The following is a 22,128-nucleotide window of genomic DNA, read 5'->3' on the forward strand; positions in this document are numbered from 1 at the left end:
ACCTAAGTTCGAGTCCGAGAAACGAGACTCCAATTTTGAATCATAGAATGAATAGGCTTTTTGAAGTGCCTACAAACCTAGTTCGAGTCCGAGAAACGAGACTCCAATTTTGAATCATAGAATGAATAGCTTTTTGAAGTGCCTACAAACCTAAGTTCGAGTTCGAGAAACGAGACTCCAATTTTGAATCATAGAATGAATAGGCTTTTTGAAGTGCCTAAAACCTAAGTTCGAGTCCGAGAAACGAGACTCCAACTTTTTGAATAATATATAGGCTTTTTGAAGTGTCTATAAACCTAAGTTCGAGTCCGAGAAATGAGACTCCAACATTTTGAATCATAGGCTTTTTGAAGTGCCTATTAACCTTAGTTCGAGTCCGAGAAACGAGACTTCAATTTTAATAGGATTGTTTAAGTTCCTGCGAACCTTAGCCAGAGTCCGAGAAACGAGACTCCAGCTTTGTTTGAAATCATATTGAATTAATAGGATTGTTTAAGTTCCTTAGCCTGAGAAGCTTGGCTACAATAGGCTCCAGTCCGATAAATGAGACTCAAACGTTTTCGAACTCTAAAAAGAATTTCAAATAGGATTTAACGAAGTTCCTACAATGTTATGACTCCAATTACCACATTGTTAAACCTTGCCATGATTGTTTTCATCGCATAAGTGCATCTCAATTTTGAATCATTATTGTCAGTGAGAGAAGATCTCTAGGACCTGACACATTTTTACTCAGTAAGCATCACACCATTGCACACACGTGCACTTTTACATTAGTCAGGAGAATTTTCTAAAATTCGAGGATCAGACACTGTCAGTGAGAGCTCACACTCAAGGACCTGACAACCTTTTAATTCGGGGAGAGCTTTACCCTCAAGGATCCGAACACCTCGACGAATTGCTAAATCAGGCTGCAAAATGAACTGTCACTAGCTTTGGCATTCGGATATCGCACTATCTACCAAAATAGATTTGCTATCTAGTTTGCTTCAACCCTCTGCCAAAGAGGGGCATCTGTAGACACCCCATTTTTGCACCCGCCTGATTAATCAACTCGTCAACCCGATCGCAATGATTCCCAATGATGGATGTGTATTCCATTGCTTTACTTTGTTACCAGATATGTTTCAGAAATCCGGATGAGGTATCTCAAGCTGACAAAACCTTAGAAACCACGCTACGCTAGGAAAATACAACCCTAGAAACATAGAAATCATCATCTTGCGGACCAAAAAGAAGTTTCACGATAAAAATCACTAAAATTGATCAAATTACTAAAATACCCCTAACCTCAAAACCACCTTAGAGCCTACGTTACGCTTAGGAAAACTCTCTCAACACATAAAATAACAAATTGAAACCAAATACATCATTTCACCAATTTAAACAGAATTCGACAAAATTACGAAAATACCCCTCATAAAGTTCACGACCATTTCACACAAAAAATTTTATAAATAACACAAACCAATATTTCCATTGAATTCCTTACGAAAAATCGATTCTAAAATATCCTAGAACATTAAAAAACTGACTTAAAATGTGAAAAGTCCTCTCCGGGGGTAAAACGGTAATTTCACAATTTTCATGATAAAAAATTTCGAAATTAATAAATAAAACATTAAATAATTAAATTGAAACATTAATAAAATTAATTTAAATTTTGAATTAAAAAATCGATCAATCGGCTCTCAGGCAAAATTGTTGAGGGTTCGTGAGATATTTCTTTAAGGACCCTCAATTTGGGGGTCCAAAGAATTAAAGATATTTTAGAGGGGGGTTCTCCAAAAAATTAAAAGTAAATCAAGCAAGACTAAAGTCAAGGTATTAAAGTCAATTAAGTGAGACTGAAGTCAAAATTAAAGTCAATTAAGCAAGACTGAAGTCAAGATATTAAAAGTCAATCAATTAAGACTAAAGTCAAAACATTAAAAGTCAATCAAATAAGACCAAAAGTCATAATAGAATTCTAATTGATTAATAACTCTATCTAATAGAGTTCTAACTTAAAAATAATTCTACCTAAAACAATTCTAATTAAAACACAATTCTACCTAAAACAATTAAACTAAAACACAACTCTAATTAAAAGATCTCTAATTAAACACTAACTATATCCAAATCAACCCCTAAAAACATCTATAAATAGAGGTGCTCACACCCTATTTTCGTATCAACTGATAAACCCTAAGAGAAGTAGGTCTAGAAGCTCCCCTAGCCCCCCATAAACCCTAGTTTTGGAGTCCCAACTCCTTAGCTAACATCCCTCCTTCAATTTTAGTCTAGAAAACACCCAAAAGCCTTCTAAAAACACTCCCAAATCCTCAACGAACTTGAAGAGTTTAGATTCAAAAACAAGGAGATACCTTGCCTCGGAGATCCGAAGTCAAATCCGGAAACAGAACGAAGCAAGGGAGCACGGTACAAGGAGCTCTTTTTGTCAGATCTGAGGGAATAAAGTCCTTGCATCGGAAAGGTATTTTTTTTATTTATTTTTATCTAGGTTTTAGCAATGTAATTTACTTGGGAATTTAGTAGAGACCGGCTTTGGCCGGGCGGGATTGGTGCCTAACACCTTCCAATCCTGTAATATGATCCCCGAATTCAGTTTTCTTGGTTTTAGATTAGTTTTTATCCGTTTAGAGTCATTGATCGGTTCCTAGACCGTAATAACTAGGTGGCGACTCCCAAACCTCAAGGGTCAAAAGCGGATCCGCGCACCCCGCGGATCGAGGGCGCTTTCAGTATCTGAATATGTTTTTAATTTTTGGATATGGCTATCTCAATGTAACATAACCTCCCTTGATGAAGGTAGGCAAAAGCTTTGACAATTTCATTGACAATCGAGAGAACTCTATCATTCTGTGTTGTTGTATTGATTGTTATTGTAGGGTTAACGATATTGTTGTTGTGACAGTTGTGCTTGAAACTAAAATTGTTATTGTAGGGTTGACGGTATTGCTGTTGTTGTGGTTCTGCTTGAATATCACAGGTGTTTTCGGTGTTGCGGTGGGAAAATGTACTGGTACTTGAGCTGGCTGCTCATAATTAACCTGCCCTTCATCTTTTTTTGCTGTTGTTTGTATTGCTCCACTAGATGAAGTACCATGTTGTGGAATTGTCCAGTCTATAATCATCACTGACTTCAAACCATCCTCTATCTTATTAGCAATCTGCATCAAAGAGGGGAAATTGGACGCGATGTGTTTTATGAGATGAGTGTAGCAATACTGTTCTAGTGTTGAGATGAACATTGTGTTCATCTCAATATCTTCATGGGAGGCTTCACTTGGAAAGCTAACTCCTTCCATCACTGAGCATATTCTCAGATGATCTCTTTAGGCTTCCTTATCATTTGGGTTATTGAAATCGCCTCAACCATTTTTTACTAAATAGTGAAAAGCAGAATCCGATTGGTAAACAAGCGATTTTGTTAGAAAAGGGAGTCGCCACCAAATTTAGGTCTAAGAACCATATATAACTCAAAAATGGATCAGGTTGGTCCATGAGTGAGAGAAATTGGTAAGGGGTCAAATTACAGGTTTTGAAAGGTGTTAGGCACCTAACCTGTTTGATCGAAATGATCGGTCTCTACTACATTCCAAAACTATCCTACGGTCGATATGTAAAGATTAAAATTAAACTATCCAATGATGATCAATTTATATCGAATGTGCTAAACGACTCTTACAACTAATATTACCCCAAATATTACATGATTCCTCGAACTCCACACAAAAAGGAAAAACTTTGAAAAAACCTTAATTTCATCCCTTGTTCTAAATTTTGTACGGTAATATATTTCAATTAAAATCCCCACGCACAAATATTTTCTAAATCAACTAAAATAGGAATTTTCAAAAATTTTCCAAATTGAAAAGTTATGAATATGAAAATTTTAAATTGGCGATTTATGGGGTTTCTAAATTGGGAAATGAAATTACCCAAATTAGAAATTTATGAATATGTAATGAATTGCAAAATTGGACATTTATTAAATATAAATTTCACAAAATAAAAAGTTAGCACTATAGGACGAGTTCTCAAATTAGAATTTATAAATATGAATTTTCCAAAATAGAAAGTTTCAAGAGAACATGACTGTAATGACCTGAAATCCTAAAATGTATCTCGAGGAAAGAATTTTAGATCCGTGCATTGATTTAAAAGTTATCAAATCCTCGAGTTTCGCATTAGATATTTTCCCAATAGGTAAACGACACCTTAGAGACGTAATTTGAGGAAACCGATCATACCATTAGATTCGTGTCGAAAAATCACCCAAAATAGAGTTTAAGTTTGTCCAATTCGGCATTCGGCAAAAAAATTCTCAAAATGACAAGTATGTCCCAACTTAAGTGATATAAATATCTAAATTCTATTAGAAAAATCAGATTTTTCTTATTCTCCTCTCCAAACAAATCTCAACCCTTTTCCTTCAATATTTGAAACTCAGATCTACGCCAAACGAGAACGATCCAAGCTTAGGCGCAAGAAGGAAAGTTGTTCCTCTCGCCGAGGGTTACGCGTGGACGCAAAGAAATTCGATTTTCGCCTGAAGAAAATTTTGGAGATTGGCCGGAGGCGATTTTAAAGTTCGTTCAACTGTTGAAAATAGCTTGAAGTAGGTTGCCTTCCCTTCTACCTTCTAGTTATGCGATAATTTCATAGAAAATCCATATGATTGTTGATAAATCAATTGTTTCATTAAGTTTTTACATATTTGAACGATTTGAATCATGTTTACATGCTTATTTATGATTGGTTTTAGTTCATTTGATGTAATATAATCATTTTATAGTTAATATGATATTTGGATTGATTTTGGTCGAGTTTCGATGAAAAATCAGCAATTCGGAAAAGTATCCGAATGTTGAGTTTGGTTCTAATTTGTTTTGTGTTGCTTCCCTATAGTATGTATACCCATTTCCTACATTTATTTCATCAAAAATAATTAAGTATTACTTTAAGTTCTTTAATAAATAAATAAATAGTTCGTTTTCAATTTCGACTTTGAAAAATTATTTTTCAACACTTAGTTAAATTTGCATAGATTTTCAGCTTTTATGTCTTATGGTTTTATCTTTGTTTTCGAGTCTCTCGACTCAACTAAAACCATCGAATGGAATTGGTTGATGCTTTATGCATTTCGAATTACTTTAAAAGTAAAATTACTTTAATAGATATGTAGGAAATTAGATGATAGATTGATCGATTTAATTGATGGATGGATAGAGAGAACGTATGTTCTCGACTGATTGATGGGACAGTGCCTCCAGTTCTACGTAGTGGCCATGTCACGTAAAACGTGATAGATAGATAGAGGGATGAGATGGTTGATAGATGGATATGACAGATAACTGTCACTGGAGGGCACTACCAGATTTTGTTTGTATTTTCGATTAAAAGAAATGATATATTATATACAAAATAAATTATTTTGTTTACCAGTAAAGGTTTGTAGAAAACCCATAAAGAGTGACGCATTGCTATGTATCCGGAAGCGACGAGTCAATCTAGGATAACACTAGATGTCATATGCTCTTCGGTAGTATGGGATACCTTAGAGCATATTACAGCTTATGAAATCCGGGAATTTCTTCTACTTATTTCCTGGGAAACGTTGTGTGTAAAGGCGGTCTCTGTATAGTGTAGAGCTAGGCGGGGTTCACATGCATTGCCTCTTGATAGGCTTCGACGCGAGGGGTCTTCTGGGCTAGTTAGTGATCACTATTAGTCTGTAGTCGTCAAACGGTCGACCTCACCGTTAGTTGAACTCAGTATTGGGTTCTTGGTCAACGGCCAGTCTGAGCCGGATAAATGGTCATCCAACCGTGGTATGCTAGACCGGCCACAAAATCAGATTATAACGATGGGATTCCACATCGGAGGTTAAGTTTGGAATATCGTATTGCCATAGCCGAGGCGGTTATATCGGCGTGTTCCTCTGCTCTCTTATCGATTACACCGCCGTGTTCTTATTATGTATATTTTCTTATTTTGTGATGTTTGATAGATGTTTTTCTTTGAAAGATGCATAGGTTACTTTAAATGATAGAAATGATAGGTTGAAATTATTTAACTGTTTATTGAATATGCTTAGACATTTATCGTATGTTACATTATGAAAAACTTACATTATTTAACTGTTCAACTGATTACTCGTGCATGTATGACTCGTTGTTAGAACGGCGTTCATCCTACTGAGTAACATTCCCCTGTTACTCACCCTATCCTTCCCCTTTCAGATTATTCAACTTTTGAAGAACCGTTCTTTGAGGAGTCTTTTGAGGAGGTCCTTAAGGAGGATTAGATTGATGTCTTGCCGCCGCCATGTCTTTGAGGACTAGTAGAGGATCCTAGCGGTTTTTGGTTGTAGATAAGAAACATGTTAGTTTAAAAATTTTTGTAACCTGATGAATTATGAGATTAAAGATCTTGACTTATATCAGTGTTTGTCGATTTCTTCTGCTTACTCTAGACTCTCGTATAGATGTTAGTTAAATGTTTATTCCGCTGCGTATATTTTCTTTTCCTAAGTATTATTATTTATGAATATTCTGTCAGATTGTGTGATTGATTACCTCACACCTCGAGATTCTAACCGATGAATCATAGGGATTCGTGTTGGGATTTCGGGGCGTGACAATGACATTTTCAAATTAGCAAATCATAAATCAACATGGAATTTATAGATATAAAAAAAGAAAACTCTTAAATTGGATAATTACTTAAATGTGGAATTTCTAACTTAGAAATTTATGAATATGAATCTTCTCAAAATAGGAGATTATGAAATTCCCAAATTAGAAAGTTTCAAAAATATATTTTCCAAAATAGAAATTATGAACATGAGTTTTTCCAAATTAGGAAAATTTCCAAATCAATAAAAGCCACATGAAGTTAACAAAATAGCAATGTGTACAAAACTTCTAAATTGGAAAAAACCTATATTAGCATGTTTCCCAAATTGGAAATTAACAATACCTGCCAAACTAATCAACTTCACATGTTGGCAATTTCTGAATAAAAAAAATCTTCACACGTAATTAACATCTAACTTAATGGTTAAATTGTGAACACTTCTTAATCTAATAGGTAACCCTTCACTATTTATCCTCAAACATGTATAATTGCTAAAATAATTTACATGAACATAATGAAAATTCTATTAGTATAATAATAGTAACTCAAGCATTGTAATCACAAAATTGCACAAACCAAAACATCCCTTAATCCTATTTATATAAGAAATAAAGAAAGAAAGATGAGAATCATGAGCTATGCACTAAACACAATCTAAGGCTAATAAAAAATGTCAATGAAGTATATAATGATAAACATAAAAGTAAAAATAAGTCATGAAGAGGAAGAAGGAAGAAATAGAACAAAATTTTAACAAAACATGATAAAACTCACCTTTGCGATGGGACAATAATTATGATACTTTCCTTCAAGCGCTACTCAAGGTGCTGAACAAAAGAAGAAGAAAGAACACAATAACAAGGTCGTGAGTATTGTGGAGACGACGAAAATTAGAGATATGGATGCCGTGGGAGAGCTGCTATGATAAATGCGATGGTTGGGTGGCTCAAGAAAAAAGGAAAAAATATAAATGTACTCGATGTAATGGATGTGGCTGTTGAGTGGTTCAAGAAAAGAAAGAAAAAAATATTGTGACAATTGAATTGTGAACGTTCAAGAAAAAATAAGAAAAAAATAGCAATGAATTTGTTATAGGTCATTCAAGAGAAAGGAGAAAAGGGGTGGCAGTAACTGTGTTATAAAAGGCTTAAAAGAAGAGAAGAAGCATGGCTGAGTTGTGGGATGTTTAAGAGAAGAGAGAGAGAAAAAAGAAAACAAAGTAGAAGCACCACTATGTGAAAATACCCAAATATCGACGGTCCAAAACTGTCGAATTATGGATCAATTCGACAGTCCCGACCGTCGAACGGGACCATCGAATTTTTTCTTGTCGAAAATAATTCGACGGCTCAAAACCATAGAAATTTTTATAAATTCGACGGCTATAGGCCGTCGAATAATATATTTTCGACAGCTATAAGCCGTCGAATAACATATTTTCGACGGTTTAAGACCGTCGAATCTGGGTTCTTACCATATTTTCAACGATCAGAACTTTTATGTGACAAAATGCTTTTGTTTTCCATCCCATCTATTCACATCCGATCCACACCAATTTGCATTCAATTCATAGTATAAAGAATAATAAGATTTAAAAAAAAAATTACTTATATAATTCAAACTTTTAATCTCACATATTGGAAGAATTCCTGAGATCATGTTCACATACATCAATGTAATGAAGTCTTACAAAAAAAAAAATCCCACTTTCAATTGGACGTGTCATCCTATTTCTCCTTTGGAGCTCCTTTCCCAGGTTTTTCTCACTCATCACCTTCATTTCTTCTGTGACTTTTATAAATTGTTCTATGAGGCTCCGCAGAAGCTCGGTAGGTTTATAGTCTTGAGATACTTCCACCCATGCATGGCATTGGAACCCCTTCGTAATGCTTTGATGATTGTAAATCTTCTTGGCTAGAACTGTTTTTCCTAGGCCACCCATTCCTACAACGGAAATGACGACACGTTCTAACTTCCCTCCAATAAGCTGCTCAACCAACGTGTTTGCCTCATCTACAAAGCCCACAATATCCTCTTCCTCAACGACACGAGCCGTCCTACTAGACAGGCGCTCCCCTGATGTACAATACATTCCTGATTCAAGATACCTATCACAATAAATTGTGGATGATATTGGAAATCTTTTATGTCAATGAGGTTTAGTTAGAATTATACCTGAATTTCGATTAAGATGATGGAGTAAGAGTAGGCGAAGGCAATATCTCCAAGTGCTTGGAAGCTCCTCCATATCTTCCTCGGCTACAAACACGCCGATATCTTCCCATGGGATCGCATCCGCAAATGATATCTTCTCAGTCCATCGAACCCCAATGTCTCACCTGCTGGACCATAGTTGAAATTCCTGCCAACATTTTCAAATATGAGTTCATAAACCTAGAAACAACAAATATATGGTTACAACTTTAACAATATATGCTTCATAATCTTTCTTCACTATTCTTGTTACCAGGCAGAATTAGCAATACAACCCCAACATTTTAAATGTATTGGTGTGTGCCCAAGTGTGTGAACTTGGACAAAATGTGATTCCAAGGACAAATGTGACATATTATTAATTTAACATAAGGTTTAAGCATTAAACTAACAAAGTATAACTTATATATTATAGAGGTATGTAACTTACCTCTCTACTTCCAAGGACAAAATGTGACATTTCCATGCTTCTTGATAGGCTTCCTCCCGCAGGATCATATTAAGCTCCATTCAAGCTTTCCCAAGATCGCTTTCTCCATTGCTAATATTTGTTCTCGGTTATAAGCCATATCTGATATGTAAACGAAGTCGTTCACCTGTTAAATTATGATGGAATCACCCAACCCAGATTACAATTTGTTGCTAAATCAATTTATCAGAAACAAAATAACCAAAAATATATATACCTCTGGGGCCCATATTTCCTGATATTTAGAAGCTATAAGCATGGCACTTACGCCTACTAGCTGCAACACCTTCTTTGGGACTATCTTCATTGAGAGAAATCGATCGACTATGTGGACTGTAAGATAAAAAGTTTCAGGCATGAGTGCAAACTTGTTGTGAACTTCTATCAACCAGTCCACAAGGATAGCTCTCATCTTCTCATTAATTTCGATTTGTGAACTCATGTAGTCATGAACTCTGCTTGAACTCTGCATATCAGGAATCAGAACCCCCCAAATAGTATTAAATAAACTGACATATTTATAAACAACAAATAAAAATTGAAATTTAAAAAGATGATAACCTCTGTTAGCTTGTAAAATTTGTAAATATCTTCGACATAGTCCACTGCTGCCAACTGATCATTGACGTCTGCTTCATCGATGTTAACGATGGGGTCCTTTGGTCTACCAGTTAGACCACAAAAGCACGAACCACACAAACACTAGGGGACAGGCTCTAAACAACCCAAACCCTGGGTTGTCTAGATATTATAGACCATTAAGAATCATATTTTGATTCTACATAATGAATTTACTCAGTTTGAGTTCTACACTAACAATGCTGGAAACCAACTTCCAGCATCCCATGAATAATTGCTGCCGGGTTCTGGCAGGGCACACACTTTATACACACTATGAGACAACAAAAGAGCATCCGTGCTCTTCCTTGTTTCTGGCTCCACGATTTGGAGCAATTTGACATGACTTGTGGTATCTCCGGTGACCACAACTATGGATGACCTGCAACAACATAAAGTTAATCTTTATTCACAAGATCCATGGCATGAACAATTGAAGAAAAAACACAAACACACACACACACACACACACACACACAATGTCAGAAGTCAGAATTTATGAGGAAGATTTAAATGAGATAACAGCGTTCATGGTTCACAAATCATTTGACTTGTGTGTCTTGGGGAAAAAATCCCAACTTGAATGATCCAATCTCAATCTTTCCAAACTATCTTTCAAAACTTTCAAGAAGAATTTGAAACATTAGATCATAAGGATCACCCAACAAAGTTGGTTTCTGTCGGAGATATCCAAAAGTAATGCATTTGGAAATTGGTGGTCCCATCTCCTTGGAGTTTGCTACCCAGCTGGTAGACCACCTCAGTCTGGCCACCAACATTGATTTCCTCTTCTATTGCAACCTCTTTGAGTGTAGAAGACTAATTAAATTGGAAACAAGTTGAAAAATGCCCGCCACCAACATTGTTTGTTTGATGTGGGCAAATCAATCTTACCTCTAGAATGCAAAGATGATAACTTGCAAGGCAAGATTTGAAGCCTGTCACTCAAGTAGCAGTGCTGCTGCTCTTAGTCTTGCTGCAATCTAAGGATACCTGCAAAGAACATTGTAACGATGGAAGTGGTGATCAAGTACTCTCAACATTTAAGAAAGAAGTGAGACAAATATTATTCTACCTCAAGATGTGACTCGTCTCACTATATCCCTCAATCTGCCGTTTGGTCTGAACTGCTACCCTGCGTGAACTTAGGAAAACCTCTGAAAATGCCAGGGATACCATCAGTTTTCAATAGATGTCTAAATACTGACATTCTATGCATGTGGGATATCCCGGATCCATCAACTTGCATTCTTGTCTTTACAACTGCTGTTGGATGTAGTAGGGCCGATTGAGTAGTAAAGAGGAAAGCTCCAATGACATGGAGCTTTGTCTTGTACAACCTTAAGAGGTTCAAGAAAGTAAGAGTTAGTTCCAGCATTAGTTTTAAACAAATAAAAAAGTATACTTGTATTTATAAATCACATACTCAATGCTAAACAATAGATAGAAGAGAAAAAAATGTAATCCAATTTTGAAGGAAATTAAAATATAAAAAAAAAGTTATTATTAGTAAATTCTATAAAGCAAAGGTTAAGTTAACGAAATAGTGAAGTGTAGCAATCATCCTCGTCCTATCACATCATCATTCCACTGCCCAAATACAAAGGTGGAAGTCTGAGATACATTTTCATCAAAATGGTGGGCATAGTTCACTAATTGCTAAGGATCCTAGATGGTATGTGCACCCTCAATACATCTAAAAGACCCTGAATGTTGGTGATATAAAATTCTATATAAATAAAGGTAACCATCTATCCAACATTTATGGAAATTACCTCATGCTCATCAAAATACACGACAATGGCTCTTAGGCCATCTAATCACCTCACCACAAAGAATATCAAGTAAAGTCCCTTGCGGTCCATCTCTATCCATTAGCTCAACCGAAGAGTCAATGATCTCATCGATACAAATTGAATAATACTCCATATCTGGCTTCTCAGGATCTACTAGTGCTCCTTTGGCGTAGATCACATTCCTTCTAAAGTTCATCAATAAGCATACCCAACCATTATTCAAGGATGGTAATGGTTCTGATATTGGTTCTTTACCTCCTCGCCTATTAGGAATTGTGGAATCCGATGTCGCCTATAAAATTATTTTATGATTAGATATGTAAGCTAAAATCCATCATTTCTATGATTAAATATTAATAAAAAATTAAATGAAGAATCTCTAAAGCTAAAGTGTTTTTACATTTTACCTGAGTAGAAGGACCTCCAACTTCATATGTAGATGATTTTTTCTTCTTGTGCTTGTTCTTGTTCTTCTTTTTCTTTTTCTTATCTTTCATTAGTGCATGAACTAATTGAGTTAAATTAACCATGTCTCTTTCAAACTTATCCGTATAATTCTGACTTTGAGTTGTATAACGTAATGAAGTCTTTGAAACTCCACCTCCCATACCTCTTACTCTACCTTTTCCATCTTTCCCAAACACCTATGCACAACTATGATTAATATAATGTATGTAAATAAAAAATTAAAATTAAATAATATAAGTCATACATACAATGGAAATAGGATCATGATCGATATCCTTATGGGCAAAACTAGGATCTTCTTTAATAACGGGACTGTCAAAATATGAACAAATAAATCAATTCTAATATAATGAAAATATTCATCATTATTACAACTAATCAATAGAATATTAAAACTACCTGGAGAAGACGCCAAATAAGTTCAAGCAACTCCGTCGGTACCTTCCTCCAAGAAGAATAGAAATGTGGCACTGTGCCATCGCATAGCGGCCTATATTGATCGATAAGTCTGTCGAATTATCCCCAATGCATTGCCCCATAGCGTTGAATTCCACATGAAGACGTGAATCAGATGATGAATGTGGATCCGATGTCGACGAACTCTGATGACTATCTCGTGTAGGAATCGAGAGTGTCGAGCTATCAGAATCTGATGTCGACGAGCTATCAGAATCTTCTATCAACGTCATAAGGCTTGTATGGAATAACATTAAAAAAATAGTATAGATATTGAAAAGCAATAATATTAAAAATGAAAGCAATAAATCAAATAATGAGTTAAATAACAACCAAACTAGAAACATTACACAATATCAACAATGAATTTGTATTTGAAAGAAATAAAAGTAGATCATTACTATTATAACACACTATTTTTCATAAATATATACAGAACGTACCAATATAGTTAGTTTTCATCATCATTTTCAATGATATCTTCTTTAAGAACAGATAATAAAGCATCCATGTTACTTGCAGCAAATGCTAAAGGATCTTCAAAAGCGTTTACATCTTTATTCAATCTCTTTGGAGTTTCTAAAATCACGTGCCAAGCTTCCGTAGGCCGACTTTGATCTTTATAATAAAAAAACTTGAGTTGCTTGTGAGGCAAGAATAAACGGTTCATCATCTATTTTTGTATTTCTCATCAATCTCTCTAGATTAACATATCGTAAATTTGTGTCTCGATCAACCACATACCCATTTGAATCTTCTATACGCACACAATCACAATAAAATACCGTCTCTTTGAAATTTAGGTAGTCCAACTCAAGTATTTTCTTTATAATACCATAATAGGTAACTTCTTCATCTACATAATTTGTATCTCTAACATTTGCCCGAAAACTCGTTACAGCTTTCATTGACACCCCAGAGTTTTGTGTTGATAAATTCATTTCATATTCTGCTGTATAGAAAACATACCCATTTACTGCATATGCGTTATATGAAATTGCAGAAGCATTTGGACCGGTAGCAAGCCTTTTTGTGATTGAGAGGCTGAAATCATCATGTAGTTGTTCTCTAACCCAATGAGCGTATGGCATTTCTTTCTCTGCTTGTGAATTGGTCTTTCGACTATTAGCCCTTGACGCAAGACTTTGAAGGTATTCATTATATTTCCTATAGAAGATAATATGAATTAATGAGGTTTAAATTCATATAATATAGAAATAAATTTGAGTTGTTGTTACATACTTTTCCCATTAAGAATTCTCAACAGACTGACGAAGTACCCATTTGCGAACTTGCTCGTACTCCACATTGTTCAGAACATAACATTTCCCATTCTTATCAATAGGATAGGCAGGTTCACAGTCATTATTCAGAATCATATGTTGGCCTTGTTGATGACTTCCTATTCTACGTAAATCATCGGGCATGTAATGCATAGCATACATTATTGCTTCTTCCATAAGATAACATTCTGTGATAGAACCTTCTGGGAATGTTTGATTCACCACGTATTGTTTATAACTCTTCATCATCCTAATAATGTTTTACGAATTAGATAACGATAAGAAAAATAAAAATATTCATTGTTTATTGATCATCACATACCGTTCAAAATGATACATCCATCGATATCTAACTGGTCCGCACATCAGCGCTTCCTCCACCAAGTGCACAAGGAGATGTATCATAGAAACAAAAAAAGAAGGTGGAAAATATTTTTCGAATACACACACTGTTTCTACAATACATCCTTTAAAACTTTGTAGCTCCAAACGATTGATTTTTTTGAGCATAAGACATTGAAAAATATCGAGAGTTGTCAAATAGCGGCACACAACGACTTTTGATTCATCATCTTGAATGCGTGCATTAGCAACACCGGTAATAAATGTTGCATAAGTATGTGATACTCATGTGATTTCAAATTTTTCAATTGAAAGTCTTGTAAACTCACATTTTGTATCCAATTTGAACTGTATCCAACAGGAACTTTCAAATCCCACAAGGTTTTACAAATTAATTCTTTTTCCTCATTAGATAATTCGTAAAGAGCTTTTGGTAAAATCTCATTGTCATTAATGTTCATCGACCACAAATTCTTTTTTATCTTCATTTCTTTCAAGTGTAATCGAGCTTTACGGCCAACATTGGTCTTATCCTTCGTTTTCATAATTGTTGTGAAGAGATTTTCAGTCACATTTTTCTCAATGTGCATCACATCAAGATTGTGACGAAGTGGCAAATCCTTCCAATAAGACAAGTCAAAAAATATTGATCTCTTCGACCATGGAGTCTCATCATTCATAGATTTTTTCCTTTTCTTACCTGGTAATTTTCCAAACTTTGTATGAATTGTTTCCAACTTGGCTAATAGATCAACTCCGTTCAACCAAAGATTCTGCTTCTCTTTTTCCTTCATACCCATTAAATTGAGATTTTTAACTTCTGAAAGGATGGTTGAGATCAGTTAAAAAAATTTTGTGCCCCATATAAGCAAATTTTCCACCATGTTTTAACCACATTGAATCTGTTCCTTCACTACAAACAGGACATGCAAATTTTCCCGCTGTTTTACAACCCGATAAATGACCGTACGCTGGAAAATCATGTATAACCCATAACAAAATTGCTCTCATTGGAAACATATGTTTAGTGCTAGCATCATATGTTTCAATTCCTGTAGACCACAACTCATTTAGCTCTGCAATCAGTGGCTGCAAGTACACGTCAATGTCATGTCCTGGACCATTTTTCCCAGGAATCAAAAGTGTCAACATCATAAACTCCTTCCGCATGCATAAAGGTGGTGGCAGATTATACAGAACAACCATAACAGGCAAACAACTGTATGAGTTATTTTTCATTCCAAATAGATTAAATCCATCTGTTGCAAGTCCTAACCGAACATTGCATGGCTTAACAGCAAAATCTCCCCATTTACTATCCACTCCTCTCCAACAAGATGAATCCATTGGATGACACATAAACTCTTTTCGTTGTTGACATCCTTTAGAATGCCATTTCATTTTCTCTGCAATCCATGGCACACTATACATTCATTTCAACCTTTGCGTTAGTGGGAAATACCTCAATATTTTCACCGATAAAAGTTTTTTCCTCGACTTCTTTTCATTAACCGGTTTCCATCTACTCTCGTCACATTTTGGACAACTATCTCTACCTTTATTCTCTCTCTAATATAATATACAATCATTAGGACATGCTTGAATAATCTCGCATTTCATCCGTAAAGTCTTGATCATTTTCTTTGCAGAGTAGGTACTCTTTGGTAAAGAGTTATCATGTGGTAATATCCTTTTAATCATTTGCAACAATTCATCAAAACTCTTCTGAGACCATTGATGTCTAGTTTTCATACTCAACAACTCTACTATAACTGACAATTTTGTATCCTGTTTTCGACATGAATGATATAAGGGTTGCATCGCTTCTTCTATCATTTGGTGATATTGAATATCATCTATTGAATCACCATGAATTTGATCATCGTTTCTATCAGAACACTCGTCCATACAAGTAACTTCATCTTCTTCTTTGAAAAAACGTCCAAACGCATCATTCAACATGTCTGTCATTCTTGGGACCATATCTCCATCACACTGACGAACAGACGTACTAGCCCCGATTGTTACATGATCCCCACCCCTCCAATGTTCTCCATGGAATATCCATCTCATGTAAGAAGTATCTACACCATCACAAATTAAGTGTTCTACGAGTGTTTCTATATCTTTCCTTCTCGATGAAGTATTACGACATTTGACACAAGGACAAAAATAATGATCATCATAACCGAAATTCTATTTATTCATTTTCAAGTACTCAATAAATGACACTACACCATCAATGTATTCTGTTGATAGCCTAGGTTTCAACATCCACTTTTTGCTTGGAACTTAAACCTCTCCATCAAGCATACAACTGATAAGTAAGAGGAAAAAACAAAAGATAGATTCACAAAATAAGCTGAAAATAAGAAAGATTGGACCTTAAGCGATGAAGATATATGCTAATACTCACAATGTGGATCAAAACCATCCCATGTAGACAACACATGGTAAATTTACCTATACAAATCCATCATATATATGGTTTAAAAGGGACCACAAGGTGGACCAAAATCATTCTTTATAAACCAAGTATATGCTGAAATCATACAAAGAATAAGGCACATGGAAGTTGACAGAGAATATAGTGCACCATGTTCACAAATAATTGCACTATCTGCCCCTAATATCGTTGTACCATGATAAGTTTATAGATGATTTCTGTATATTTAATTACATGGTATCGTTTGTGAAAAGTCGAAGGAAAGGAAGTTCTATCACTTATTTCTTCTAATACTTCGATAATCTGATGTGCAAAACCTAAGTCCAATTGAGATTGAAACTCTATATCCTTAAGGTATGAATTAATAGGGTATAATGGAGGAATAAGATTCGTTTAGCCAATTGAATCTTTGGAAGAAGGTGGTTATTGACGATGTTGATGATGATGGTAGTGTTACATAATGATGAGATCAATCAACTAAAAAACATCGTCAGTACTTCCTTTAGTATCACAACATATGAAGTTTGTGTGATGTTTGTTGGAGCAAGAATTGTGTTGTTTATATCTACATGTCAAAGATTAAAATAAAATAAAAACCATCTAAATCTGTAGACACCCCATTTTTGCATCCGCCTGATTAATCAATCGTCAACCCGATCGCAACGGTTCCCAATGATGGATGTCTATTCCAATACTTTATTTTGTTACTAGATATGTTTCAGAAATCCGGATGAGGTATCTCGAACTGACAAAACTTAGAAACCACGCTACGTTAGAAAAATACAACCCCAGGAACATAGAAATCATCATCTTGCAGACCAAAAGAAGCTTCACAATAAAAATCACTAAAAAATGACCAAATTACCAAAATACCCCTAATCTTGAAACGTCCCTAGAGCCCACGCTACGCTTAGGAAAATCCATTCAAACACACAAAATAACAAATCGAAACCAAATAAACCATTTCGCCAATTTTCACAAAATTTGACAAAATTACGAAAATACCCCTCATAAAATTCACGATCATTTCACACAAAAAATTTCATAAATGACAAAAACCAACATTCCCATTGAATTTCTTATGAAAAAATTATTCCAAAACATCCTGGAACATTGAAAAACGACTTAAAACGTAAACAATTCTCTCCGAGGGTAAAACGATAATTTTACAACTTTAATAATTAAAAATTTTGAAATTAATAAATAAATCATTAAATAATGTAAAGTGAAACATTAAAGTCAATCAAGTAAGACTAAAGTCAATCAAGTAAGGCTAAAGTCAAGATAGTAAAAGTCAACCAAGAAAGACTAAAGTCAAAGTATTAAAGTCAATCTTATAAGACTAAAGTCAAAACCCTAAATTAAAATCCTAATCTAAATTAATCAAGTCAATCTCATAAGATTAAGATCAAAACCCTAAATCAAAACCCTAATCTAAACTAATCAAGTCAATCTCATAAGACTAAAGTCAAAACCCTAAATTAAAACCCTAAAGACTAAGTCAATCTCATGAGACCAAAGTCTAAACCCTAATTGAAACCCTAAAAGAAACCCTAATCAAACCCTAATTCTCTAAAAAAACTTTATAAAAAGGAGCCTCCACACCCTATTTTCGTATCAAATAATAAACCCTAAGAGAAATAGGTCAAAAAGCTTCCCTAGCCTCCCATAAACCCTAATTTTGAAGTCCCAACTCCTTACCTAACACCCATACTTCGATTTTAACTTGAAAAACACTTAGAACCCCTTCAAAAACACCCCAAAATCCATAACAAATTCGAAGAATCCAGATCTAAGACAGTGATACCTTGCCTCGGAGCTCAGAGATTAGATTTGAAAACAGAACAAAGTAAGAAATACTATACAAGGAGCTATTCTATCAGATCTGAGGGGATAAATCGTTGCGTTCAAAAAAGGTGAGTATTTTTTTATTTATTATTATTTAGGTCTTGTTAGTAATGTAGTTTTACTTGAAAATTAGTAGAGACCGGTGTTTGCCGGGCGGGGTTGGTGCCTAACACCTTCCAATCCTGTAACGTGATCCTCGGACCCGTATTTTTCTTTCGTAGATCAGTTTATTTGCCTTTTAGAGTCAAAATTCAGTTCCTAGACCGTAATAAGTAGGTGGCGACTCCCAAATCTCAAAGGTCAAAAGCGGATCCGCGCACCCTACGGATCGAGGGCGCTTTCAAAATCTCATAAATCAATCCAACATAGGGAAATATTAAGCTAAGGATGCTTGAATAGCATGGTTGATTTGCAAGGAGAAATGATTAAAAAAATTACAGGATATAAATAAACATAACTAAGGTGACTGGTTTAGGTGGAAAGTATAGACCAAACAATTCTCAATAGAAAAGATTAGAGATGAGTAAGTAATGTTTGAAGGGAAGAAAGTTGAGAATTCACTTCTTGTAGTTATAGTTGATTCTAGAATCATGGTTATTGAGGATTCAGTGTAACAGAACAGAGTTCTGTCTTTATTTTTATTAGCTGCTACATGTCAAACTCAAACAATACAGAATTCCAATAATCCACCAATTCTTACAAATATAATGAAAATTTATTAAATCTGGATTATGGGTTTTCAAGATCGCAATAAAAAAGGTCTAATATACAAAACACCTAAGTAAATCTACTTTATCTATATGACAAAACACCTATTACAAGTTACTAACTACAAATATGATTGGAATATCCATATTCCATGAGCATTAGAGTTAAAATTACTTGAGATGCTGTTAGATGATGTAATTAATATGTATATTTTACTAGTATTGTAGGCTCAGAATTCTCTCCTTGCTCATACATGTAGAATATGATCCAAATATTCCCACTTTAGTGTTCTGTTTTATGTTTGTTTGTTCTGTACTCTTTAAATTCTAGCTTTGTGGATAATTCCAATGCCGGCCACAAGAATATAGGTATCATATTCCTTTACTATATGTCCAAAGGTCTTGATCGAGAGATCAATATGAATTGCTTCCAAAAGAAACAAATTAAAGAAAACAAGCTTGATCTTTGGACTCTAATGGTCCATCAAAGTTGAAGAAACAAATGCTAGATGTTGATTGTCATTCCAAGGGTGAAACGTGGAACGATCCCTTAAATTCTAGACAATCAAATGGAACATAAATGCAAAATATAAGATAACATCACCAATAAGTTCATGATGAAAAGTAATAAAATCATCTAAGAAAATAGAAGTTTTATCACTAGAAAAGGAGAAATAAGAAAATAAATAAAAGGATTTGATGAATTTAAGATTGTGAAATTATTTGTGGAGAGCTTGTGTTGATGAATAATTTGAGTTGATGAATATTTATTGATATCGACAGTAAACAACAACACAGTAAGCAATAGTAGCATGCAAGACATGATTATGACATGTTCAAAATGACCAAGAAGATCACACCAGTGGTCATCTGTATACAGATATTGACAATAACAGTTACTGCAAAGATACTCAATTTCCAAGTAACCAAATGCAGCCGAATCTTGATAAAAAAAGATGCAAATTACTAAATGCCTTAGAATGATTGATGATATTGCTGACATGATGTTGAATGTATGTATGAGTCAAACTCAGTCAACATTATAGGTAAGCTAAATGCCTAATCTGATGGAAATTGGTAAGTTAGAAGCTCTAACAGAGAAAAAAAAACTTGATAGATTACAGACAAGTGTAACATCAGATTCCAAATGAATAAACAAGAGAAATTTGATGAACGATGAATCAGGAGAAGAAATATGAGAGAATACCTACTGGAACTGAACCAATCAAATGGTTATCTCAATTTGAGCTTTGAAAATAGCTGGCTGAGAAGAGAAGATCAAGGATTTGAGCTCAGTTATTCGATTTGAGCTTCAGTTCTTGGAAGGCGATGATGACGACGAGATCGAGAGGATTTGATCTTCGGTTCTTCGATTTGAGTTTAAGTCAAAGAAGACGATCAATAATTTTCTGAATCAACCAATCGAAATAGCTGAGAGAGAGATCCAAGACAGAGAGATGGGAGATCGAGAGAGACTTGCAGATAGCGGAGAGATCGAGAGACTTATAGATCGAGAGATCGAGAGAGTTACAGAGAGAGGAGAGATCGAGAAATTGAGAGAGTTACAGAGAGAGGAGAGATCGAGAGATTGCGAGAGTTACAGATCGAGAGAGTTACAAAGAGAGGAGAGATCGAGACTTACACTGATCGAGAGGTCGAAACAGAGAAAGGGAGAGGAGAGCTTACAGACAGAAACTCAAAATTTGGGGAGAAAAAACCGAATGAAAGATGGAAAGTTCGTTAAGACCATGGGCGGGCCGTTAAAACGAGTGAAGAAAATTCGGTGGGCAAAGCCTGTCGAATTCTTTTATGGGCCTAAACGTGGGCTGTGGACCGACGAAATATAAACGATGGATTTGGGCTACCGAATTTAGCGCTACAGTAATGTCGAAAATTTACTGTTTTGACGCAGTGCATGGTTGCTATGGCATTGAAGAGCAACCACGTTATTGTTTATCATTATATCCAAACGTCGACATAGCTATGCTGATATTTTGAAGAAGAAGAAAATGTTGAGGAGGATGCTACTGTTGTTTGGACATTCCAAGGAAGATGAAGGTGAAACTGTTATACCTCCCTTCCAAAGAAGAAAAAATCAAAAAACCAATGGGTCCGTTCTTTTGTAGATTTCATTTCTTTTCTTTTGTTTGCTTCTCTCATATTTTTATCGTTGTTGTTCCCAAAACATGAGAAAGTTCTCTTTCCTTTTTTTTTTCTACTTTTACTTTTCTTTTTTCTATTATTTTTCTCCTCCATTGATCCTTTCTTTTAATTTTTTATTCCTTCTTTGATTGAACCAAAGAGAGAATCTTCCCTTTCAAATTGAATTATAATAAAGAAAAAGGGAGTATGTTTCCATGCTTCATAACTCACACTGCTCCCATAGCTCAATGTTGGTTAAATTCTTTGATTGGTTGATGAGTTAGAATTTTGGTTTGATTGATTATTTTAATTTTATTATTTGATTAAATTTTAATTTACCTTTGATTGATTGATTGAATCTTAATTTTAATTTAATCAGTCGATAAAATTTTAGTTTGAATTTTAATTGGTTGATTAAATTTTAATTTGAATTTGATTGGTCGATTAAATTTTAATTTCAATTTGATTAGTGATTAAATTTTAGTTTGAATGTTGATGGGTCAATTAAATTTTGATTTGAATATTGATTTAAAATTTTCAAGTTGATCATTTAATTAAAGTTAAAATTTTCGATTTTGGTTACTTCATTTGATTTTGGTACTCTAATTAAGGTTCGACTTATTTTCTGACATTTCATGTGATCAATTGGTGTCCTTCCATGTAACAGAAATCATAATTTTATGTTAAAATATTT

At 34.6% G+C, this 22,128-nt stretch overlaps 1 protein-coding gene and 1 long non-coding RNA gene across 2 annotated transcripts; both read right to left on the minus strand.

The window, feature by feature from the left end:
• Window positions 1-9,353: 9,353 nt before the first annotated feature.
• On the minus strand, window positions 9,354-10,175 carry LOC147388049 (G2/mitotic-specific cyclin S13-6-like). The gene is made up of 4 exons (XM_086420267.1): window positions 10,146-10,175; window positions 9,890-10,030; window positions 9,546-9,794; window positions 9,354-9,455 (listed from the first exon to the last, which is right to left on the minus strand). The coding sequence occupies exons 1-4, from the start codon at window positions 10,173-10,175 to the stop codon at window positions 9,354-9,356; spliced, it is 522 nt and encodes a 173-aa protein (XP_086276393.1).
• Window positions 10,176-10,650: 475 nt separating this feature from the next.
• Window positions 10,651-12,380, minus strand: LOC147388050 (uncharacterized). The gene is made up of 5 exons (XR_015171344.1): window positions 12,150-12,380; window positions 11,722-12,034; window positions 11,022-11,103; window positions 10,841-10,939; window positions 10,651-10,711 (listed from the first exon to the last, which is right to left on the minus strand). It is a non-coding gene; the product is annotated as an uncharacterized LOC147388050 (long non-coding RNA).
• Window positions 12,381-22,128: the final 9,748 nt, after the last annotated feature.

Source organism: Akebia trifoliata, chromosome 13, assembly GCF_017979445.1.
Source record: "Akebia trifoliata isolate Shusen 1 chromosome 13, ASM1797944v1, whole genome shotgun sequence".
In the NCBI taxonomy this organism is placed as follows: domain Eukaryota; kingdom Viridiplantae; phylum Streptophyta; class Magnoliopsida; order Ranunculales; family Lardizabalaceae; genus Akebia; species Akebia trifoliata.